This window comes from Grampus griseus (genome assembly GCF_964374135.1).
Source record: "Grampus griseus genome assembly, chromosome: 8".
In the NCBI taxonomy this organism is placed as follows: domain Eukaryota; kingdom Metazoa; phylum Chordata; class Mammalia; order Artiodactyla; family Delphinidae; genus Grampus; species Grampus griseus.
In genome coordinates, this window is record NC_139002.1 from 88,413,772 (window position 1) to 88,439,861 (window position 26,090).

General features: G+C 39.0%; 2 protein-coding genes across 5 annotated transcripts in view; one reads left to right on the forward strand and one right to left on the reverse strand.

Annotated features, from left to right (window-relative positions):
• Positions 1-11,403: 11,403 nt before the first annotated feature.
• Positions 11,404-12,987, reverse strand: RAG2 (recombination activating 2; the record flags this gene model as incomplete). The annotated part of the gene is made up of 1 exon (XM_082661104.1): positions 11,404-12,987. One exon carries the CDS (start codon positions 12,985-12,987, stop codon positions 11,404-11,406), a length of 1,584 nt encoding a protein of 527 aa, XP_082517230.1.
• Positions 12,988-13,339: 352 nt separating this feature from the next.
• Positions 13,340-26,090, forward strand: part of IFTAP (intraflagellar transport associated protein) — a 60,473-nt gene continuing 47,722 nt past the window's right edge. Inside the window, exons 1-2 of one of the 4 annotated variants that reach the window (XM_082660386.1) lie at positions 13,353-13,463; positions 17,062-17,136. The gene's annotated coding sequence lies outside the window, so the exon portion shown is untranslated. Of the gene's footprint in view, positions 13,585-17,061; positions 17,137-26,090 lie in introns of all 4 variants that reach the window. The other 3 variants (XM_082660385.1, XM_082660383.1, XM_082660384.1) reach the window with 3 other exon arrangements.

Genomic DNA, 26,090 nt, shown 5'->3' on the forward strand with positions numbered 1-26,090 from the left:
GAAGGGCAGCCCCTTATGAGTTGGTTTTGCAAATAAATTTTCCTCTGGGTGGCATGGTGACCACCTCCTCGTACCCTTCACTCCTGTGTATGGGGCTTCACCACCCAAGCGGTGGTAGGTTGGAGAGGCCACAGATGCTGAACCCATGTCAGGAATGGATAACTGGTGAGCTGATTGCTTGAGCCATTTAGGGAGTTCAGAAAAGCAACAGGAGGAATCAGTTATTTGAAAGCTCAATAGCTGAGAACAGGAGTAACTGCGGGGGACCAGAGATGAACAAAGATATGTGTATGTGTGACCGTGTGACGTGAAAATCAAAGTCAAGGTTGTCAAAGGACAGCCAGTGAAGGCAGGAAAGGAATTTGACTTGTGGTTTCCATCTACCACCACCTCCCCAGTTATTCTAGTTTATATTGAGATGTGTTTTCTATATTGAGATGTGTGTTTTCTATATCATTTTTGCAGAATTATTTATTTTATAAATTTCACATATTTTGGCTTATTCTACAAGATTCAGGAAAGCTTTTCAGATCTCTCTAATAATCATACCTTACATTTGCATGGCACAATGACCTTGACAATGCTCCTGGTGCATTTTGTCATTTGGTACACTTATGCAGAAATACCCTACATCCAGAAGATTTTTGGAAAATCAGTCCTTTTCTGGATTTAAATGATATCTCTGTTGTAACTCTTGGAGTTTAGGAGATCATCTGGTACCATGGATTTTTCAATTATAAAGGGAGAATAAAACTGTTAGCTGCAGTTGGTTACTAAATCTTGTGATAATACATGTTTACTTAGCTATCAGTAGCCAGGTATGATTTTTATTTTTTACTTTTAATTAATTTAGATTCTCCAAATGCTTTTCCATACAATCTCAAAGCCACAGAGGCTATTAAAATCTGGTTTTGTTTACTGTATGAAAACAGTCTTGCTGAAAATTTCTGCCAGGTTTTCTTCATTTGAAACCTGGGTCAGTTTTACTAAATCCACTTTTCATGGAGTTTTTCCCTTTGCAATGTGTTATTTTTTTCTATTATGATCAGCTTACTTTCAGTGTATTAAGATTTTTGTAGCAGGATATCTTTGTACTTTTCTCACCTGCTAAGTTTACATGGAGCCTGCTCGTGGTACAGTGGAAGAGTTAATATTTGTAGAGGGTTGGTTTTTTTTTTTTTTTTGCCTCTTTTAGAATATTTCTACATTCATTTTGCCTCATTTTTCCTCACTACAACTCTGTGGGGTAGGCATGCTTATGATTTTCATTTGGTGGAGAGTTAAATGATTTGCCCAAAGTTACAGGGATAGTACATACCTGATCTGGAATTTGAACACAGTCCTTTTGTCTCCAAATTCCACGTTGTTTCTACCACGAAAATTAACCACTTTTTTTTGATTTTTTCTTTTTTTTAATAAGGAAGTAATATAATTTATTTAGAATCTACAACTAATCACTATAGTCTGTAATCTTGGGATTACATTTCTTGGGGACAGGGATGGGTGGGTTTTAAGTCCTTGGTGTGCTTTGGGCCTTTTGCTGGAAGAAAGAATTGCCAAAATTCCCAAGAGCCTCCCAAACCTCTGGTGGCTCCAGTTTTGGGAAACTATTGTCTGTATCCTTAGAAATTTGGGAATTGCCAATTGTTGGCAGTTTAGAGCAGGCATGGGATTTTATATGCTAGTGAGTCATAATGATATGTTAGTGTTAATTAGTTTTTTTCTTCCTTTGATTTTATTGGTTTTAATTGCCACTCTTCATACAGAGTATATCAAAGAGCTTTGTAATTTGGTTGTCAAACGTGCATCAGTGATATTATCCTAAATGGTATGCATTTGGTCCTTTTACAGGGATTGAACCTGGTATTTTTCCATTTAAAAAATACAGCGTTTTTTCTTTCTTTATATATATAGAATACATAAATTACAAAGACATTTGTAATTTAGTTTTCAAAAAGATATACATATTTTAATTTTATTTTTTCTTGAAAATGTTTAAGTTTTGCATTTTGTAAACAAATGGGCTTTGAAGCCATGACTTTCCTTCATCCCATTTAATCCTTACAGCATGTCTCTGCACGAATAAACAGATAAATTCATGTAATCATCTTACTCCCTGAAGCATGCTGGTGCTGGTTTGTAGATTTTTTTCCCACTTCTACTCTGTTACTCGATTGGTGGCAATGTAAATACTTTCCAATATTAAATTCAACTTTTCTAGCATTTAGGAACTATTCTGAATGCATGTGAGTAACAGCATGATTTATAGCACAACCCTCCCAATAATCCCTTAATCAGATCACATTTTGACAAACCCCAGGAACATCTGGTTGCAGGAATTTCAATATGTAGAAATGCTGCCTATGGTTGTTTTTGCCCTCACGGTTGAGATTGTAATATACTAGACCCTGGTTTTATATTCAAGTTTTATTTTTGACAATGCCCACTGTAAATGCAGCCACACACTCTAGGGAAATTCACCACAATGAGTGGAGTTTTTGTTTTGTTTTGTTTTGTTTTTAAGTATAGACTGAGACGAGACGTGCAATGCATTTTTCTCCCATGAAACCTGATTCTACAAGTTCTCCTGCCAACCCACTGAGGTGCCCTGCAGGGACCAGTGATAATGGCTGATGAAAATTGATGAATGGTCAGTATGAGGCCAAAAAGTGCTTTGGGATTAATAAATATGCACCAAGAAGCAAGAGCAGGAGGAAAAGATGCCTTTTCCTTCCAGGTGAACTGAAATTTAGTTTTGCTTCCATTTGTTTTCACAAAATATAGATGAAGATAAAGATTTTTTTGGTTGAGCTTGTGGGTCTCGCATTAGTTCAAACAGAATTCAGATTACACACAGCTAGGAGGTAGAGTTTGTAAGCACCAGTGGTGGTCGGGAGAATGAATCATCATTTAGATGCAAGTGATTTTTTTTTTTTTTTGCGGTACGCGGGCCTCTCACTGTTGTGGCCTCTCCCATTGCGGAGCACAGGCTCCGGACGCGCAGGCCCAGCGGCCATGGCTCACGGGCCCAACCGCTCCGCGGCATGTGGGATCTTCCCAGACCGGGGCACGAACCCGCGTCCCCTGCATCGGCAGGCGGACTCTCAACCACTGCACTACCAGGGAAGCCCTGCAAGTGATTTTTGCTTGCAGATATGTATGTGTCTTCAGTTATTGTATGGGAGGCGGTACTATTCTTTCAATGTTAAGAGGTTTTTTAATAAAAGTAGTTATTTTGTCCCTATTTTATTTTTTTCATTTAACCATAGTAATCTACATAAATATATACCTCATTCGTTTTTGGTGAGATTTTTCTTTTTGTGGAATTGCACTTCACTTTATTTTCGTACAAATAATTGTAAAGTTTGTTTACTGGCTTCTAAGACTCTTCTTCATTTTTTTGTGTTTGCTTTAGGAAAAATTCAGGTACCAGGATGCAATTGTTTTATTTGGTGATTTGATGCAAAGGACCTGTATTTTCATGTCAAATGATTTCAATTAAAATATGTGTTTCAATACTTATTTTTATATTTTAATATTTTCATTCCTTATTAATGTTATGGTTATTGTTAACAACTTTATGTTTAAGTATTTGAAATAAAAGTTTAAAATTTGAAAATAGTGAGTATTGTGATTTGTATTCAAATAATAATATTGAGTGCAACATTTAAAAAAATGAAATAACTTTTTTTTGAGGGAAATACAAAATAAATTTGATGATCTTATAATAAAAAGCAACAGAATGGTGACAATGAGTATAATTTATACTACTATAGGAGAGACGATTTGGTTCCAGATACTTAAGGTAAATGTAGGATGTGAAAATGAGTTGTATTTAAACTCCTTTGAGAGTCTGATAAAAATATGACCCTGTTCCCCAGAAAATTCACACATTCGTATACCAACATTTTGGTCAGAGTAGTTGACTTGTCCAGGGCCACACAGATAATGGTAGAAGTGAGCTAGAGCCCAGGTTCTTTTGACCAGTTCTTTTCCTAGTGATAACAACAAAAGCAGCAGTAACAACAACAGTAATGATAGCTACCACTGACCAAACAGTGTGGTGGACACTTTGCATATGGTTTTCTCATTGGATCCTTTTGGAGTCAGTACCACTATTTTCTTCATGTTATACACATGGTCCCTGAAGCTTATCTCAGCCAGAAAATGGCAGAACCACGTCTTGGCAATCTTCCCCCTAGTTCTGTCCATCTTACCTTCATACTAGTCTGTCATCTCCACATCATCTGTGAAATTTCAAGTAACTTAGTGCCACTTTCTGGAGACTTCCAAGCTCCCTCCTACTCAGAACACAGATTTAGCCTGGCTGCTTCCATGCAACCATACCAGTTTTTTTTAATATCGAAATATGTTTGTACTTGTAGGTAGGTAGCCTGTTCCCCAAAGGCCCTGTTCCTGCAGCCCCTCCCCGTCCCCCAGGATCTCAGATCCAGCATCTAACAAGTTAACTTTTGGCACAGCAGGGAGCCTTAAGGACCTGCTCCTGCACCCTCTTTTTTCACTCATTTTTTTTAAAAACTCCTATTATCCTTGCCTTGTACTATTTTTTCCCAGCTTTACTGAGGTATTATTGACAAATAAAATTGTATTTATTTAAAGTGATGATTTGATATAAATATACATTGTAAAATACTTTTCGCAATCAAGTTAATTAGCTCATCCAGTGCCTCACACAGTTACCTCTTGTGCGTGCGGTGAGAACACTTAAGATCTACGCTTTTAACAAATTTTAAGTGTATAAGGCAGTACAGTGTCATTAATATAGTCACCAAGCTGCACATTAGATCCTCAGAACTTACTCATAACTGAAAGTTTGTACCCTTTGACCAAGTATTTGAACATTACCCCCTGCATTTGAGAATGAAGCATCTTCTCACACTTTAAGGTCCAGCTAATTTCTATATCATTCCCAATACCCTTTGTAACTACTTCAGCCTATTTTTAAAACAAATATTTATAGGATGTCTTCTATGAGCAGGCAACGTGTGTTTGGCACACACCAGAGATATAGCGGTGAACACGGATGGTTTCCGCTCACAAAGAACTGTGTGGAAGTAGACATTGAATCAACTATAAGCCTAACAAATGCATGACTCCACAGTCTAGTATGTGTTATGAAGGAAAAGTACTAGGTACAATCAAAGTACAGTAAGACAATGGAATTTAAACTGGGGAATCAGAGAAGTGTCTCGGAAGAAGGAACCTTTAATGGAGACTGGTAGGATGAGTGGGGTGAGGGCAGGTGAGAGGTGATAGACCTGGGTCAACTTAGCCTATGGGAAGACTGACGTGGGAGAGTGATTGGAGGTGTTTAGGAACTGAAGGAAGGTCTGTGTGGCAGAAGCAGACAGAGAGGAAGAGGGTGCTGCATGAGTCTAGAGAATCAGGCAGGTGCCTCAAAATGTAGGACTCTGTGGTTTGGTAAAGACTTTGGATCCTACCCCAAGTGCAAATGGAAACCATTGCGGAGTTTGAGGCAGGTAACTGTTGCAATCCATGTCACGCCAGGAGAGGGACACCAGTGAAATGCTTTTGGAAGGTATTAAATGTGAAAGGATTTCCAAGATTGAGAAGGTTATGCATATAAATTTAAATGATGGGGTAGCTATTTCAAACATTTTTGACATCGGTCACACACTGCCTGCTAATTCATATGTCTCACTCCCTTAGTTAGGTGACTGTGTCCAACTCTAGGCTGGAGAAGATGCAGGGAGATTCTGCAGTATCCTCAACTTGACAGCCTCACCTGTTCATAAAGTTAGCATTTCTTCCCCTGACATTTTCCCTTCTTTTTCACGGAAATTTCTTTTCCTTCCTGGCTTTCAGAATGAGGTATTAGTTCTCTTAGGAATAAGTGGGCTATATTAGATGTTTCCTGACAGAATTAGTTTTGGGAAATGGTAAATTCCAAGACAAAAAGCAATATTCTATGCTGGAATGGAATTTGGTGGCATATAAATAATTTGGAATTCTTGGCACTGTGGATTAGAATGACCGCCTGTTCTATCTAAATATACCATGATATCCATTCTAATCTTGTGTGAACTCTTTTCACTAGAAAAGAGAATAATTTTAACCCAAGACCTCACCTCGTCTCTTTCTGTGAATTTCACCATACTTTTTGTTCCCAAGTTCTACGAGATATGATAGTTTGATTGATCAAGATATTTAGAACACAGATTTATTTCCATATCTCATCCTTCGTTTATTAAAGACTGGAAAGATAGAAGGACAACTGCAGAAGTGAGTACATTTCAGTTCATATACAGTGAGCTTAATTCAAGAAACATTTTCAGAGCAACTATAATGTAACAGAAACCATGCTTGGTACCAAGGATACAAAGTTGCTTTCTAGGAGCCCATTGCCAAATAGAGAAGGCAGGCATATAAATGTCATGTAAGTGGATAAATGCTATGAGGGCAAGCAGTGGGGAAAGCGGGATGGCTTGGCCACAAACGTGAGTGCTTTGCTCTGCTTGGGCTGAAGTCTTCACTGAGAACCTCCAGATTGAATCAAATCTTGAAGGATGGTAATCATTCACCAGGGGAAAGGGTTTTCCTGACGGAAGAAGTTCAGCTTTGATGAGGAATCATGTACAAAATGGGTAAGGGGAGAGGAGGGATGAGCCTAGAGAATCATCCCATTTAATACTGAGGCATTTGGATCTTTTTTCCTCATGGGAGATGGGGAATCACAGGAAAGTTTTCACCTATGTAATGTCATTTTGGGATGATTTCTGTGGTCTCAGAACAGTCAGATGATTGGAGGGGCCATGGTGGAGGCAGGGAGACCAAGTCAGAAAGTTGTTTAAACAGTCTAAACACAAGATAATACAGACAGGGGCAATGAGTCTGCAGAGCATGGGGCTTTGTTTCTACTTTAACAGGACTCTGTTAGTACCCTTCATTATAACTTCCAGGTACTTGTGACTATTTCATCTGGTTGTTTAAATATATGCTATAGCAGGTATTGGCTTCGTGCTTACCACATCCATTTCCCTTTTCTGGGCACACAGTTAAACTATGTTTCCCATTTCCCAGCCCCTTTGCATCTAGGTGGGGACATACAACTAGGTTTTTTTTTTTGTTTGTTTGTTTTTTTAATCAGTGGAATGTCAGAGGAAATAATCTATCACTTGCAGGCTGAAACATTTGCACGAGGGTGTGCCTTCTCTGTGTTCTTTCTTTTCCTTGTATCTGAAGTCTTCAGGATCCAAGATAAAGATGAAGATGGCAAAGTTGCCAAACAGAAAAAGCCTGATTCCCTGGGACACATCTTGGAGGAATGCCACTCAGATGGATAGCTTAATAAGGGAAACCTGCATTGCAATCTGCTTGAGTGAGAAATAAACTTTGTGACAATTTACTGGTGTTTGGGATTTTTTTTGCTAGCACAGCCAGTGTCAATTATCCTGACATACTTATTTTCTTATTCTCATCTATGGGGTCATTCAGAGGTTTGTTGGTTCCATTTATTCTTACATCTCTTGCTTATTCAGTTAGTATAATTTATTCACTCTATTTTACTCTAAATATCTATATCAGTGTTAAGCTAGGCAATGAATAGGTCTCTTTGACTGCCCATACTGGCATACAGATGCAACTCACTGAAGAATTTGATTCAGTTCATTTCAATGACAATTTAAGCGCCTATAATATGCCAGGCATTATGCTAAGTACTAGGTATACAGAAATTACAAAGTATCCTATACCTTGGGTTGAACTGTGGAGTTGGGAGAACAGTAGAAACCCCAGATAAGCTTGGGGAAGTCAGGAGCAGAGTGAAGGTGCACCTCACTTTCCTGACAGAGTAGAAGAAGCAAGTGACTTTCAGAGGCGAAATGGTGATGAAGTGGTTTAGCCAGAGAAACTTGGGAAGAGGTTCTGTGACCCAGTAAAGGTGCAAGAGCAGGAAGATGTGCCCAGGGGTGGTACAGAAAACAGACAAGTCCTAGATGGTCTCACAGAGAGAACTGTGGCCACGCTGGGAAAGGAAGGGGCAGAAAGATCTCTTCATCATGTGAGCCCAGAAGGGACCTGAAAGCGGCAGAGAGAGAGAGAGAGAGAGAGAGAGGGAGGGAGAAAGGGAGAGAAGGAGAGAGGGAGGGAGAGAGAGAGTGAGAGCATTCTAGACCTTATAATACCTTGTGGTTAAGGCTGAGGTGCAACCCAGGAGTCATCTTCCAAGCTAACCTCAGGCCAGGTGGGAGTGTGGATGTTGAGAAGCAGCTAGTGAGGCGGGACAATGACCCTAAGTACCAGATACTTCACCCTCACTCGTTCCTACTCTTGACACCTCAGCATTATATTTCTTCTGGAACTTGGAGAAAAAGTTGGGTGAACACAGAGAGCTCTAAATTTATTAAAGCTAAATTTCCAACGCACAGTAAAAGGGATGCATAATGTAATGTGAGTTGATTTATAGAAAAATAGTTTTATTTCTTGTAACTCTGAGTCTATAAGCAGAGATTTGCAAGCATTACAGCTATTAAGGAGGCGATGGCGCTCGGAGGAGGCTTCCTGGAGGAGAAGCAGGTGTCTGAACTGGGATGTAAAGAGTGGATAGGAATGGGCCAGATGGACTAGGGTATTGGCAGGTGTTATAAAGTACAGGAGGGAAAGTGTGCCCTGTAGAAGGAATGGGTTGCCCCAAGGCCCTGAGTACGCGTGAAACAACTAGGGCTGCTCACCAGAAATGTTATCAGTTCAGCATTTTTGGAGACTGAGCACAAAGTGTGAAGAGAGTAGTAAAACAGAGAGGTGAGCAGTAGGGGACAGGTCAACATGATAGGAATGAAATTGTATGTGATTTTATTGTACTGATGAAAAGCTGGGGGCCCCTGCCCTGCTCACCTCTCCCTGCGTATGCCACTCCTTGCTCCCCTTGTTTACTGTGTGCTCCCCAGACTGATGTTCTTTCAGTTCCTCAAACGTGACAAGCTTCATCTCACCCTTTAGACAAACTACTCCTTTTCCACTATGCTTTCCCTCCTCCTAACACATTGAACTCATTTGTACTTGTAGATGAGTAGAGTCCCTTAAAATAGTCACGCTGGAAAGCCATATACTTATTTATTGATATTATTCTTGTGTAAAGCGTTTTGGGACTTACCTTTAGCACTCATTTGTGAGGCATATCAGAAAACCCATTTTGTTATCTCAGACTTCATTTTTGGGCCTAAAGTGCCAATAATACTGAGAGTTACGCCCTACTAGCCTTTGGACATTTGTCTGTTTCCAGAAACCAAATCCATCTCTAACTATTGAGTATCTTCAAAGGAATGAAACATAGGCTCTGACGGTGATTGAAAAGTGAGTCCTAGAAATGTTTTCGGCAAAAGCATTATACCATTGGGATAAGTGAATACTCTTCTAATGTGGTTCATTTGAAAGTTTGCATGTGCTTAGTAGAAAAGAAACCTTATTATCATAAAATCACATCTGGTGGACTCATTGGTGAGATGACTTAAAAGACCTATTTTTACAAAAATTTATGGTAAGTAAAACCAAAGTACTTGCTCTTGACACCCGCCCCCCCAAAAAAACAGCTATGCTAATGAGATCTGAGCTTGACTGTAGAACCCAGTGAGTTTATAATTGAATCACTCAGATTACCATATGTTGATCTCACTGATTACAAAAAAAATATGGGTAATTGTTTTTTAGCCACTTGGTCACTGAAGACAAGTCAAAATAAGAGAACGTATATAGTACTTGAGGGAATAACCCTTTTGAACCCTGTGGAGGGTGTCTCAGTTCCAACTTGTGCTACTTCCTACTAATAGAAAAAAAATAAAACAGAGAACTCCTGAGAAAATTAAACAGTATCATTTTGCCTGCAACTGGGTAACTACAAATGTTAATAATTGAAATAAATCAATATAAACTGAAGACATTTTCATATTTTATTAGTTTTATATAGGTGATGGAAACAACAAAAATCAAAACAGTGGTACAGCAAATTATTCAAAAGGTATATTCATCAAGCAATTATTCAAAAGCTATATTCATCAAGCAACATTACTGAAACAAAGTGAACATGATTTAATTTTTTCAAACTAATTTCAGTATCTGAAACATGGAACTATTAGCAGAAGAACTTTTGTTCCAGGATTTCATCTCCTTTATGGTTCATATTTCCCCTAAATTTGGCAATAAGAACTTATACACTGTGGACTCTTAGTGAAAACTGATGAATAAGAGGTTATGGTTTAAGCTCTTAGGCTAAAGTGAAATACTTTTCCAGAAAAATATTCCAGGAGGGAAGACATTTGTATCTAAGGTCATCTAATTATCAATTGATAATGCAAAGCCTCAAAATTAACAGTCCTTTTAATTTCAATTCTAGCAAGTATCTAATTGAAACTTAGCAAGCTCACTGATTTTATAATTTTCATTGGCAGCAAACTCCACATATTAACTAGACTTATAAACACACACACATTTCTTTTTTCTCTTTAAAAATCATCTACCTATTAACTTTATCAAATTCTCTAAACTTTTATTATTTGGGTGAGTAATCAATATTACTTGGGGAAATAACCTCTCCATGAGATTTATCTGGTGGTTCTTTCTTAGTGCCCTGTTTCGGAGAGCTAAGAAGCAGTGGACTGCAGTTTTCATTAAATCTCTCAAAGAATTGGTTCAAGTGCCTAGCTCTGGTTCATCATCTGTGGACCATATGATGGGGGGGGGTCCTTTGAAGAAAGTGCATGTGGATAGTTTGATAAAATGTAACAAACGATGTAGATTCTTTTTCTCTTCCTTCATGTCAATGGAGATTATTTACTTCTTCCTATCTATCTATCTATCTACCTACCTACCTACCTAGCTCCTCATAGCGTTTTCTGTACATGGGCATAGTCAAGTGGCCATCTTAGAGGTGTACAAAGAACATTTGTGTGGGATACAGGTGATTCAGTCTTAATTTTTGGTCAACTACCAAATTGCTATAGTTCACAAAATAATTTATTTAATTTCTTTGAGTGTTAGTTTCTTTACTAGTTAAATTTGTTTTAACTGCTCTATGGATTATTTGTTATCAAAAGTCCTATAAGGGATATAAGCATAGCTTGATTATTATTACTGCTTCTGTGTTTAAGATCCCTTGAATAAAAAATTCAGATCATAAATTCTCATTAAGATAACTGAGTAAAATATTTTCAAAATATAGGTTATAGGTCCTGTATAGGTCTAAATACAATGACTGTAGTTAGAATTGTATTATAAGCACTTTTCCCTGGCACTTCATTCATATAACTAAAAGAAAACATTAGACATTTTCAATAAACAAAACTAGGAATATAAATTTTATCATTGTTATGATTCTTTAAAATAGGTTTAAAAATTTGATGCACTTGAATCGGAAAGGCTCTTGTTGAACTAATCAAACAACCTTCTAAGAAAGGATTTCTTGGCAGGAGTAATAATTTTCCCAGAACCCTTTTTGTGGAGGGATTTCAGTGGAGGCTTTTTTAAGGGTAGAACTCTTTTGGGGGTTTGCAGTGCTCTTGCTATCTCCACATGCTCGTTGCAATAATATTTGTTGCTTCCTTCTGACAGATGGATGAGTGTGCTTTCTGCCAGATCCATACACTGGGCATGGACCCAATGCCCATCTCCATGAGAGCAGTAAATCATGGCAGGTTTGTTGAGCTCAGTTGAATAAAATGGTACCCAAGTGTTGATATCCACATCACAGGTAGGGCAGCATGTAATCCAATAGCCCGTTTCAGACTCATCTTCCTCATCATCTTCATTATAGGTGTCAAATTCATCATCACCATCAAAACTATTTGCTTCTGCACTGAAACAAAATTCTTCTGAGTCTTCAAAGGGAGTGGAGTCCCCTGGGTCTTCTGTTGATGTCTGACTATTTGTGAATGTTTTCTGATCTTCATTCACATCGTCTTCAGCCCATTTCAACGTATAGAAATAGAATGCTTCTGAAACAACCTGTTTATTGTCTCCTGGTATGCCGAGGAAAATAGTTCCATTTCCCATGTTGCTTCCAAACCATATCTTGCTGTGCTTAATATCTGGGGTCCAATCTGGGGTTTCCATCTCACGAATTTCCATCTTGTTGTCCTCAAAAGAGATGATGTTGCAGACCATTCTTTTTTGATTTTCAAGCTGATAGCCACCAACGATAACAAATTCATCATTGCTTATTTGAGTCAGGATTGCACTGGAGACAGAGATTCCTCCTGGCATGACTGTGCAATTCACAGCTGGGCTACCCAGAGGGAGATCAACCCTTATTCTGTATAGGTTGGCAGGGCGGATGTTATTGGCAAGTGAATGGCCTCCTAAAATATAAATGGTATCATTTCTGGCAATGGAGACGTGAAAAGATAGCCCATCCTGAAGTTCTGGAAGAATGTATGATGTAGAGCACCCAAATTCAAAATCCACCAAGAAAACATGGGGCAGGCAGTCAGCTACACTGTTCCATTTTTCTGTGGTTCTGTGGGCGGAAGGTATGTATGACCGTCCTCCAAAGAGAACACCCACACTTTTTCCGCGACTATACACCACATCAATGGAATGACCATACCTGCCTTCAGGAACATCTCCTACCAAGTCTTTCTCTGTGCAGCGAAAAGTAACTTTTTTGTTGTTCTTGCAAACAACAGACATGATATAGATCTTATCTGAAAGCTCATTGTTTGGTGTTTTCCCTCCATGGATGATGTACTGATGCTTTTCAGACTCTAAGTTGCCTTTGAATGTGCAAGTGGCTGGGTAACGAAGAGGAGGAAGGTAACAGGAGTCCTTAGAGAAAACTGCAGGCTTCAGTTTGAGATGGTTATGCTTTATATCAAAATGGAAAACTCCAGTGGGGCAGGACCTTTTGGGCCAGCCTTTTTGGCCAAAGAAGAAAACTTGCCCATCAAAATTCATTAATGAGAAGCCTGGTTGAATTAAGGCTATGTTATTATCGACTGTTACCATTTGTAGTGACATATTTTCTGATCGTGGATAGATCTTTTACCTGAAAGAATTACAAAATTTTTTTGCCTTACTACATCCCTTCATATAAAATCACTGTGTTTAGATCCCCTCACACGTAAGATGCATTTTAAGAAAAGAGCTGTCCCACAAGCTCGTAGTGGCCTGAATTCGCAAAATACCAAAAATTCACGCAGCTAGGTAAGCAAAGAGAAACAGAACCTTCCAGCTTAATACCATTCAAGAAGCTGGGACCCGTTTTAGACATGGACTAGCGTCCCTTAGACTTCTGGGAATTGTAGTCCTTTTCCCTTAAAGATTCGCCGCTTGCCAGCAGAAAGAACTACATTTCCCAGAAATCCGTTCTCTATGGGATGCGTGGCTACGATAGTTTGTCTCTGTGGCTCCGCGAGAGGAGTCTGTCTGAATAGAGACGCCAAAAATGCGAAGTGACTAGATGGGAGCCAAGACGTAAAACTAGGGAAGAAGAGGTGAGAATGGCTGACGCAGACCCAACATCTAGGTTACGGGAAAGCTGCGGCACCGGGAGCGGCGTCAGGCTACCCCCGCCCGGGTGTTGTTGGAGCGTCTCCTGGGGACTCTTATTAACAGGTGACCCAGTAGGAAGCAGGGCTGCTTGTGGCTAGAGCGGGGTTGCCTGGAAACCGCAGCCCGAAGAGACTCCCGGCCCAGGTGTCCTCATGGACTTCTTTGGAGCTCGAGTCAAAATTGCACCCCCGGGCTTCCCTGGTGGCGCAGTGGTTGAGAGTCCGCCTGCCGATTCAGGGCACGCGGGTTCGTGCCCCGGTCCGGGAGGATTCCACATGCCGCGGAGCGGCTGGGCCCGTGAGCCACGGCCGCTGAGCTAGCGCGTCCGTAGCCTGTGCTCCGCAACGGGAGAGGCCGCAACAGTGAGAGGCCCGCGTACCGCAAAAAAAAAAAAAAAAAAAAATTGCACCCCCGGGCCTCCTTAGCTTAATGGGGCGGGGGTGTGACGGGGGCACAGAGAATAAAAAGCTATGACTATTTTGCGGAACCGAAAGATTACCTGGGGTGCAGGGGAGAATTTACCTGATAATGGTTTTTTACCACTCCTGTATTTAGTCATGGAGACACAGTAATGAGACTTTAGCGGGTACCACGCCAAAGGCCATTTGTTTTCTCAGCTGCTCTTCCTCCGATTTTTAGAGTTCTTTTAGGGATGCAGAGAAGTTTCCTAAACACCTCTCCTTCTCCCTTCCTCCCCTAGCCCCCACTCCTCCCTCTTTTTGGATAAGAAAATAGAGTTAGTGGCTGTTATTTCAAATCTCTCTTTCCAGCCCCAGAACTTTGGAAGTAATTAGTAATTCTGTTGTAAGCAGGCATTAAGCAAAGAGGTGCCAGAATTATTCAGAATGTAATATTTGTATGATTTTTTAAAACAGGTATTTACTAGATGGAGTAAGCTTGATAAATTTTAATTTTTTTTTTTTTTTTTTTTTTGCGGTACGCGGGCCTCTCACTGTTGTGGCCTCTCCCGCTGCGGAGCACTGGCTCCGGACGCGCAGGCTCAGCGGCCATGGCTCACGGGCCCAGCCGCTCCGCGGCGTGTGGGATCTTCCCTGACCGGGGCACGAACCCGTGTCCCCTGCATCGGCAGGCGGACTCTCAACCACTGCGACACCAGGGAAGACCGATAAATTTTAAGTTTTAGAAAAATTATTACTTACCTTGGAGAGATGTCAGGAGCCTTAATGGGAAATGCACGCCCTGTTTGCAGAGTGAGGTCCTAGGCACTAAATATTAAAGGAAACAAAGTAGCACAGATTCCTTGACTTTTAAGAGTAAATTGTTAATATGCTTCAAAAACAGTATAAAACAGTGTCTAAGAGTATGGGCTCTGAAGGCTGACTGGCTGGATTCAAATCCTGGCTCTGTCACTTACTGTGTGACCTTGGGCAAGTAATTTAACCTCTTTGTGTCTCAGTTTCCTCATCTGTAAAATGAAATAATAATTTTACCTACCTTACAGGTTGATGTAAGTTGTGATTAGTAAGTTAATACATGCAAAGCACTTAGGACAGGGCTTTATACACTGTAAGGTCATAGCTGTGACGATTATGCTTGAACTTATAAAAAGTGAGGTTGTTAATGCACAGTTACCTGCCAGTCATAGCAGATGATGTTTATAATGTTGGAGATGATTAGAAGGGCTTTAGGATCTGGGAATCTGGTGAGTGGGTGTAGACTGATAATTTTTTAGACTAGTGAGAATTAGATAAACATATACAACAGAGGAGTTGGTGGTAGGTTCAGTTTAAATAACAGGAAATATTTCATTCTTCTTGTTACCCTTTCTCTAACCCCTCATTAAATATGCAGACTCTGAAGTTGGAATGTCTGAGTCCAAATTTGGGCTCTAAAAGTTATTTGCTGTGTAACTATTTTGGGCAAGTTTTTTATCTCTTTTTTTATCTGCAAAATGGGGATAATATTAGTACCTATTCATTGAGTTATTTTTGAGAATAAATGGGGTGACACATGTAAATCACATAGCACGTATGTGATCATATATGCTGGCACATAATAAGTATTGAAGAAATGTTAATTGATGCTGTAATTTATTTTTATTCCCCTTGCAAAGGTTCTTTGGACCGTGTGGAGTTTATGGTCAGTCTAATGAGATCTTGGTGGGGCTGTTTGCCTTGAAGATCAGGTGTAATTAATTGCTAATTATTCTCTTCTACTTATGTTTAGCTTACTTGGGAGACTCCTCAAGGTGTGATATTTTAATAATCATCTGTGGGTTATTAAACCAAGTGAGGAACTGGTGAATGAGAAGGATTATTACTAAGGTTATGAAAGCAAGCCTTTTTCTTCCTCAGACCATGGTGGTTTGTAGGTTCAGCAACTTGCCTTGCTTATGAAATAACCTGGGCAAGTGTTTTATTTACTCGTGGCCTATCCAGGTATACATGAGAGAAGGCATCTGTGCAACTAAGAAAATGCTCTCCATGGGAACTGAAAGGAAGTATTCTTGGTGCTCAGTTTGGTAAAGGAAAACCATACGCGATTACACTCAGCATGATGTGTGATGATTTTTAGAGAGTTGCTCACGTTTGGGCTGAGGAAGCACCAAAGCCTGCTTGTTGTAAACACCTGTGAAGACTGTTATTGGGATAGAAAGCAAGCTCTACAGAGGTAATGGGTCCCAGATTCCAAGGGGTGACCATACAATAAGAACACTTGCTTTTAAATGGAAAATTAAAAATAAAATATTTTCATTGTAGCCCATTGGCTTCATTTTAAAGTTCATAGGGATTTTGGCTTCTCATAAGTGAAAACACTGTTATTGTAGATTAAACAGAAATATTTTCTTGGGCAAGACATAAGGAATACTACCCCTTTTTGTAGCTTATTTTGGGTCCCCAAAGATTTCTGACCTGTTCTCCCTTTGGTGCCCTGCTATTTGGCTCACCTCATAATTTCAGGGCCCTAAAAATAGTGGTAAAGTTGATTACTGTTAAGATGAATTACCTCTTCTTGTAACACAGTTCAAGAATCTGTGTATTTAATTTTTAGATTATTCATTTTAAACTATGGGCAGATGACTTATGTATTTAAAGAATGAACAAGAACATTGAAAGTGTTTTCACATTATTTTGCCATACTTGTTTATTTTGCAATTTTGCTTTACTAACTTAAGTATGTCTTTACAGGAATAGACTATAGTATATTTTCCATGGTTTTACTATGACTCTATTCATCACATCTTGGTTTTTAAAAGGTGACACTAGAACTAAATCTACTGAAGTGGTTTTCTTTAAATAGGCCAGATAAACACAGGCAGATTTGGGAAAAAAAGACACTGTTCTGTGACCGAAAGAAGTTTCAAAGTCAACACATCAAAGATTCTTTTTAAAGGTCAGAAATATAGGACCAATAAATTTATACAAGTCTCCCAACCCCATGCTAACATTCCTCAGCAGGGAGATTTTCATTTATTCACTGTGAAGCGAGGGCATAGTTGAGAATCAAAAAAGGGCTAATGATGTAAGGTCTGGGTTTGTAGTTTCCTGTGTCTGAACTGACACTCTTTTCCTTCCAAAGGAAGCTACTGTACTCGGAAGCATTAAATCTTGCTGATCAGTGTTGCCCGTTTTCCTGATTGCTCCAAAAGAGCAGGTAACCTCGTGTAACTGCAGTCTTTTCGTGTACGAACTAACACTCTCTTGCATGGTTAATCAGGTTTGAGGCATACAGTGTTTGACTTTTTTGCTGGCAGTAAAACCAGGATTAGGTCTTCCTTCTGACACTTATGCCAGAGAAGCATTTATGCACTAAGATTAAAATTTCAACACTGATGCCACAGAAATAAAATCCTTGGCAGCAGCCTGAGACCAGAAAGCCCCTCTCTCTCCAAATTCTACATCATCCCTTCCCCATCTGGACACCCAGTCCACCTGGAACTAACATACTGCTGAAGGGGGGCATCTTTCCCTTAAAGTTGACAAACGTAGGCTCCCATATTTTAACTCTGGTAGAAATGAAGTTATTGGACCTACCTGAAGGCCAGGGGCGCAGCTCACCCCTCTCTGAATCTTTGCCGCTAAACCAGGTATTAAATGTCAGCACTTGGGGAAGATTCACTGACTGCTCACGCTGACTGTGGCCTGCAGAAGGATGACAGTAAAGAGAGTATGTATGTGTGCCTACAGATGTTCCAGTGAACACTGATCTAACGGGAGTAACTGACTGTGACCTTTTTTTTTTTCTTTAGATGGTTAAGGGAGATACCCAACCAGGGTGTACCCTCAAGATTTAACTGTTTCCTTACTGGTGAACAATGGAAACATAATCTATTATCTGTAAAGACCAAAAAAACCACAAAAAACTCGTAAAATCCTGATATATTAAAAACATTTTAGAATGTTTAATATGTTTATTAAGTGTTTATTATTTAAACACTTAATAAACATTAATAATATAATGTTTATATAATTAATAAACATTAATAATAATGTTTATTATTTAAACACTAATATTTAATGTTTAAATAATTAACATTATTTTAAAAATACTGTATGATTCGAATGGGAAATTATTTTTACTAAAGCAGAGACTACTAATACGAATATCAGTTATTTTGACTGTGAATTGCTCCTCAGTGGTCTCATTTTCTTTAATGCAAGGCTCAGAAGGAGTTCTGATTATGGGAGGCCTACCACCAACTTTGTGTCAGGGAACTGCTGTGTAACATTGTATAGTGGAATGATTAAGAAAATGGGCTTTAGAGTCAAGCTGACCTGGTTTTCTCTGCCAACTTTGCCGTTTTCCAGGTGGAGTCATCTTAATCCTTAAGCCTCTTTTTCCCCACCTCTGAAATGGGGATAGAAATATTTACGTCAAAAGATTGTTGCAAAAAGACTAGATGAGATAAAGTCTTTGAAGTGCTTAGCCAAGGGAAATATTCCACAGTGGTCTTAAAAACTATGATAGTAGCCTCCCCATTCCCACTCCAAAGTTTCATAATCAAAGGAAGAATAAACCAAAAGGTTGAGAACAGATGAAAAAGCTGACTTAATTTTTTTTAATGGACCTAAGTTTTTAGAGCAGTTTTAGGTTTGCAGTAAAATTGTGTGGAAGGTACAGAGGGTTCCCATATACCTCATGCCCCCCACTCACTCATAGCCTCCCTCATTACCAACATCTCCCACCAGAGGTACATTTGTTACAATCGATGAACCTACATTGACACACTATTATCACCCAAAGTTACATTAACATTCACTCTTGGTGTTGTACATTCGATGGCTTTGGACAAATGTATAATGGCGTGTATCTACTATTATAGTATCATGCAGAATAATTTCACTGCCCTAAAAATTTTCTGTGCACCACCTATTTGTTGCTCCCTCCCCTCAATCCATGGTAACCACTGATCTTTTTACTGTTTCCATAGTTTTGCATACTCCAGAACGTCATATAGTTTTCAGATTGGCTTCTTTCACTTAGTAATATACATTTAAGTTTCCTCCTAGTCTTTTTATGACTCGATAGCTTATTTCTTTTTAGCTCTGAATAATATTCCATTGTCTGGATATTCCACAGTTTATCTATTGTATTTTCCTACTGAAGGACATCTTGGTTGCTTTCAGGTTTTGGCAATTATGAATAAAGCTGCTGTAAACATCCATGTGCAGGTTTTTGTGTGGACATAAGTTTTCAGCTCCTTTGGGTAAATACCAAGGAGCACTACTGATAATTCATATGGTAAGAGTATGTTTAGTTGTGTTAGAAACCTCCAGACTGTCTTCCAAAGTGGCCGTATGATTTTGCATAACCACCACCAATGAATGAGAGTTCATGTTGCCGTACATCCTAGCCAGCAGTTGGTGTTGTCAGTGTTCTGGATTTTGGCCATTCTAATAGGTGTGTAGTAGTTATCTTGTTTTAATTTTCATTTTCCTCATGACATATGATGCGGAGCATCTTTTCATTTGCTTATTTGTCATCTCTATGTCTTCTTTAGTGAGGTGTCTAGTAAGGCGTTTGGTCCATTTTTTAATCAAGTTGTTTGTCTTCTTATTATTGTATTTTAAGAGTTCTATGTATATTTTGGATAACGGTTCTTTACCAGATGTGTCCTTTGCAAGTATTCTCTGCTATCATGTGGCTTTTCTTTTCATTCTCTTGTCAGTGTCTTTTGTTATTTTATTTTTTTATAGTTTTATTTATTTATTTATTCGGCTGCGTTGGGTCTTCATTGCTGTGCACGGGCTTTCTCTAGTTGCGGTGAGCGGGGGCTTCTCTGTTGCAGCGGGCTTCTTTTTGTGGTGGTTTCTCTTGTTGTGGAGCACGGGCTCTAGGTGCGCAGGCTTCAGTAGTTGCAGCACACAGCCTCAGTAGTTGCAGCACGTGGGCCCTAGAGCTCACGGGCTTCAGTAGTTGTCGCACGTGGGCTTCAGTAGTTGTGGCTCATGGGCTCTAGAGCACAGGCTTAGGAGTTGTGGTGCACGGGCTTAGTTGCTCTGTGGCATGTGGGATCTTCCCGGACCAGGGATCGAACCCGTGTCCCCTGAATTGGCAGGTGGATTCTTAACCACTGTGCCACCAGGGAAGTCCTGTTAGTGTCTTTTGGAGAGTATAAGTTTTTAATTTTTATGAAGTTCAGCTTATCAATTATTTCCTTCATGGATCGTGCCTTTACTGTTATATCTAAAACGTCATTGCCATACCCAAGGTCATCTAGGTTTTCTTCTATGTTATCTTCTAGGAGTTTTATAATTTTTGTTGTTAACACTTACGTCTGTGATCCACTCTGAGTTAATTCTTGTGAAGGGTATAAAGTCTGTGTCTAGATTCCTGTTTTTGCATGTGGATGTCTAGTTGTTCCAGAACCCTTTGTTGAAAAGACTGTCTTTGCTCCATTGTATTGCCTTTGCTCCTTGGTCAAAGATCAGTTAGCTATACTTATGTGGGTCTATTTCTGGGTTCTCTATTCTGTTCCATTGATGTATTTGTATATTCTTTCACCGATACCACACTGTCTTGATTACTGTAGCTGACCTAATTTTAAACAATTCATTAAAAACAGTTACATCAAGAAAAATATATACCATTTATTAAGCCCATTTCCCGACCATAAAACTTTTCATTTCTTTGTGCTCTATTCTAATTTTTTTCCAAATGTATACATATTTTTACTTAGTTATGATAAGAATGTATTTAAATTTTGTTTTATCTTTTTAATGTAACATTATTTCATATATACTATGAAATGTATATTTTATTTCCAAAATTTTTAATAGTTGCCTAAAATTCCATTAAGTAAATATATCTGACCATTCAGTATTGTTGGTCATTTAATCAGGTTCTATGTGGCTTAGATGATAGAATGCAGGGATCAGAGGTAGACAGATTTGGAGTTGGGTCTTAGTTCTGCCACTTACTAGCTGAATGGTCTTTTTGACCTTCAATTTCCTTATCTCTAAAACAGGGACGATACCTGCCTTACTGGGAGGATTAATGGATATAAACTGTTTTAAAGAGTGTACTCAGTAGATCTTGTGTAATGATGATGGTGCCATAAATATATTTGTGTAAGTGAAGGTTTTCATTTTTTGCCAAATTTTAGGATATATTTTCAGGGTTGACTTTTAAAAAACTGACAAGTAGCTCAGTTGTTTGGCTGATTCTTGGCATTTGGAATGTTGGTCCATGCCTTAAAAAAGTGTCATCATCTCTTCTGTTACTTCCATGATGACTTTTTTTTCTTTGTCTGCAAACGAGTACTGGGTTATTTCTCTAACCTGTTTATGGTGTATAATGATCCTGGCACTTGAGATTCCAGCATCAGTGACAGCTCCACAGTAAATATAAAGTAAGAAATGCAACCTAGAAACCAGGGGTAGGTTTAGGTAAGTGTTTTAGCCTTTGAATTCTACTAACACCAGAAAACAGGCAGTTTTTTGCTAAATGGGTTAGTTGTCTCCTAAAGAGACTGGAAATTACCAACATATTTGGAAATGGATTTTTAAACCCTGAGCCCTTGCCACACATTAAGAGAGCATTAGACTCGCAGTGAGCTCCTTCAGAGCCCCCCGTCTACCAGAGTCCTCAGCATAGAAACTAAATGTGAAGTCATGAACAATATTTATTGAGTATCCACTATGTATAGAGTCATGCGGAGAATTAGGAAAAAAAATCACAGACTCAGCTCTTGCCCTTAAGAAACATGCATGATAGCAGGATGAAGCAACTTTTTGATTGAGGATAAACATGTTTTACATTCTTCCTATGCTCACCCTTTCTTAAAAGTTCACCAAGAAATCACAGTTATAGGGGCAGAGCCAAATTCCTACCGAAATATATGGATTTCTTGTGCCTTAAATCCAAAGACTATGGACAATTAAAGAATACAAGTCAGTGTCATTACAGAGTAGAATAAGTTTTATTCCACAGAGGAGATAAAAAACTTAGTAATGGGATATACTGACATAGTAATTGAATGAAAAGGAAGCATAATTGGAGAAAAATAGAACGTCAGAGGTGGAAGACAGCTTCAAGTCCAGTCCCCTTATACCTACATTCAAACTGCTTAAGGCTAGAAAAGTTAAATAACTTGAAAGGGTAACATAGCTGCAGGGGTGTGTGTACATAGTGGGTGGAGGAGGGCAGGGGAGGAGCACAGTTTTGTGAACTCATGACAGTGTTTCTTAAGAAGTGCAGTGACCTCTCAAGCATTTCCATCCCCATCATATAAATGGAGAAAAAACTTAAATGACATTGTTGCTCAGTGGGTTAGCAAGTGTTTGAAATGAGGTCAGTGGCAGCTTTTCATAGCATTCAAATAGGCATAGACAGGGCTTCCCTGGTGGCGCAGTGGTTGAGAGTCCGCCTGCCGATGCAGGGGACACGGGTTCGTGCCCTGGTCCGGGAAGATCCCACATGCCGCGGAGTGGTGGGGCCCGTGAGCCATGGCTGCTGAGCCTGCGCGTCCACAGCCTGTACTCCGCAACGGGAGAGGCCTGCGTACCAAAAAAAAAAAAAAGGCATAGACAATTTTTACTTCTTTAATAAGTGGCTGGTTTTTCAGGAAATAATGTAAATAGTGTGGGAAAGGGAGATGTTTGGCTTGTTGAATGAATCCCATGATAGAAGCCACAATTGAAACTAGCCAAGAGGAGAAAAGAGGAAGGAAAAGGAAATGTATAGAAGGAAGCAATCTACAGTTAGTATGATGGGTTGTCAAGAGAAGAATGTGACAAGTGACTTGTCATTTTTTATTTAAAGTAATGAATTAAATACAGCCACCTGACCAGAATGTTCCGTGATGTAAGGTGGACACTTAGTTGTAAAATAAAATGGAGCAAAATTTCAGAGGTGTTTTACAATGTTGTACTAGAAAGAAAATGCACTTAAAATTTTTATTCTTAGAGAAGGAGGGAATTTGTGTATGTTAATTTCTACCTTTGAGTATAGAAACGATGATGGCAAAAAGAAATTGTTTTTATGTTGGTGTGTGTGTATGTTATGTGGTGTACATCAAGGCAAAATTGCAAATAAAATGCTGAGAGAAATTGGAAGCTAGGGAAGCACTGTATTACTTCTTAAGGCCCATTTATTATTCCATGGTCATAGGAATTTAGAATCAAAAATAGCTGAGAAATATATTTTAAAATCTTATTTCTTTTAAGATAATGTCAGATGAAAAGGTCAGCTTTATTTGCAAGATCTGGCATTTCAAAACACTTGGAAATGAATTCCTAAAAGCAGAGTTGATTTAGTTTGGTTGGTCTACACCTGCTCCTAACTAACTGTGCAGGTGTTGCTTTAAAGCAGGCTTTCTGGTTTTGTGAAAGTGCTGTGCACTGTGCATGTGGCCGACAGGCTCCCGAGCTGGAGAAAAAGGGATGCTTTTAATTGAGAGTAGATGCCTTTGTGCCACAGTAGTTATGCAGTACAGGTAAAATGAGCAATAATGGGCAATTGCGTCCCACGGGAAGGTGGAATTACAATTGAGCTAATAAATCTTTTATGATTGAAATCTTATTGCGTGATTATAGAGCTCTAAAGTTAACTTAGAAACTCTACTGCCTTATGGATTCACAGCTTTATCAGGGGCCTTGAAAAAATGTGCACTGAAAAACTCACTGTTACTGTCTGTAACTCACTGAGGTAGTCGATCACATTTCTGAGGCTAGGAGATCAGTTTTGAATAAGATTGAAATATGTGTATTGTACATTTTTCTTGATAAAATGTATTAGTCTAGAGGTCAGTTAATATGTTTGTAGGAGTTTTGTTAGGGGGTGAAGGTAGGGTATTGACTTGTGATTACACGACTCTTAAATTTTTCAAAAAAGCAAATTCAGAAACAAAAAATGTTAGTGAAAAGGTATCTTTCTGCTTTCAAAAACAATGGATTTTCTGAAATTTGTCTTATGGGTATATCCTTCAGCTTCCATGTCCACAGGTAATTTGCTTTTTAAAAAAACAATAGGGAGTGAGCAGGGAGAGGCAGTTCTGAATGCTTAACTGTTTGCATTTTTGTTTAATGGAATTAATAACTGTGTAGTTGAAAACAGTCTAATAGTTGACCTGCCTCAGTGAGTCAATGCAGACGTTTCTGGGTTGGCTTAAACAGCTTGGAGGAAGAGTATATTTTGGGGAAATAAAATTGATTTTATACAGTCTGCTGATGAACAACAGGGCTTAATGAATTATAGCCTCAAGAAACCCCATTGCAGTAACTTTGGATGGATGATCAGGAAAGGGGGGAAGCAAATTTTTCAAGAGGAAAGTTTCTGTTTAAACATGTAATTTTATAGATCAGTATTATTCCCATCCTCCAGAGCTTTCTGCAAGAGGAAAACAATCAACATGCCTGAGTTCCAACATTTCTTGGTAAACTTTTACTGGGTGTCTTTCTCTTTTCCTTAAGGTGAGATCTTTTGTCAAGGAAAGAGTAAAACAAAGACATGCGTACTTCTGAGACCTCTGCACAGATGACAATACACAACTTCTGTCTTCTAAAGCTTTGTAATCAATGTTCAGCCCTAAGCCTCTCCTGCCTCCCACAAATGCTTTCCATAATATTCACTGCAGAGGCTTGTACCTAGGGGAGTTTATATGGAAGTCCAGAGGCTTATACTGTCAACTTTTTTGGTGATAATGGAGAATTCCATGCTTTTTAACGTATTAAAAAAGGCTTGTTGGGAGAAGCTTATAAATTGGAATGCTGTGTATTCTTAGATGCTAGAATGTATGTCTTTATCTCATCCTGATAAACTGTAAAGGAGTTTAGATCCTTTTCTGTTTTGTAAGGTGTTTTGTATTTATGCCTTCCTCTTTTCCTTTGTTTTCTTGTTCCTACTGGTAGATGTCTAAAACAATGGTATATATGCATATGTGTGTGTGTGTGTGTGTGTGTGTGTGTGTGTGTGTGTGCGCTTTGTCTCAAGATGTTTTGTATGTTATTGGGGTACAGAATGTGCTTGTAGTCAGACGCTTGGATACATCCAGCCAGGGTGAGATTGCCGCTTTTTGTTTAAGTTCCTGATGACTTCATGTATGCCTTAAAAGTCATAATCAAGAACATCTCATTACTGTTTATGATACGAGAACCACATAATACTGCTCATCAGTAGAGTCATTAGTTGACAAAAACCTCACTTACATTTTCTTTACCAGATTCCTTTATTTGTTCTCTGTGATTGGACTAGATGACCTTTAGACTTCTCTCAACTCTGAGAATCTTTGGCAATTTCTGTCCTTGGATTTTGTACTCCTTAATATGATCTAAACGACATAAAAAGTATTATAGGATGCAAAATAGTTGTTCGGTCAAGGCAGAAGCCATCAGTTCACACCAAGTTTCTTCTATCATGTCAATAAATCTATACCCGTACAGTATAATTTGGTCTTTTGAGATTTGTCCATTTTCCAAAGTATGAAAGGAGACCTAGCCTTTGAAGTCTCAAGGTTGATGGTTTCATTCCTCAGGCTAGATGAATTCTTTTTAAAATATCCCATTTTACGTTTCACACAGCAGGAGCTTCTTATGAAGAAGAACTATGAGAATTTGAGAATGTGGGCTTTGATAGCCCCTGCACAACTCTTTAAAAATGTGTTATTATTTATTACTTTCAAGCATCAGTGGTAAACCTCACAATTTAAAAAAACACAAACAAACCTTTTTGCAGACTTACACCTTTCTGTGCTGTTAGAAAGCAGGTTATGTACTTTGAGAGGGGACGCTAGCTCAGGGTGACTTGTTTCTTAAGGCTTATCACGCTCGTCTCTGACAGTTGTGTTTTGTTTAGCTAAGTCTCATGAAGCAGGGATGTGAAGATAAGCATCAAAGATATGCTACAGCGATGGTGATAATTCCACATACCGAATTTTATAATAATGTCTGTAAAGGAGCAGGTACCCTTTACAGGGACCTTCCTGGGACAGACACCCCCCTCCCCACCCCATGTCCTCTGCCTGCCTCTTGTTTGTAAAAAGGCTCTAGTCTCCTAGATCTTCCCTGAGTTCCAAAGAGCAGATTCAAACAGCTACTAACTAGGGAAATGAGGGAATTTACAAACAAAGGAAGTACAAGCCCAACTTAATTTTTTTCATGATTGTTATC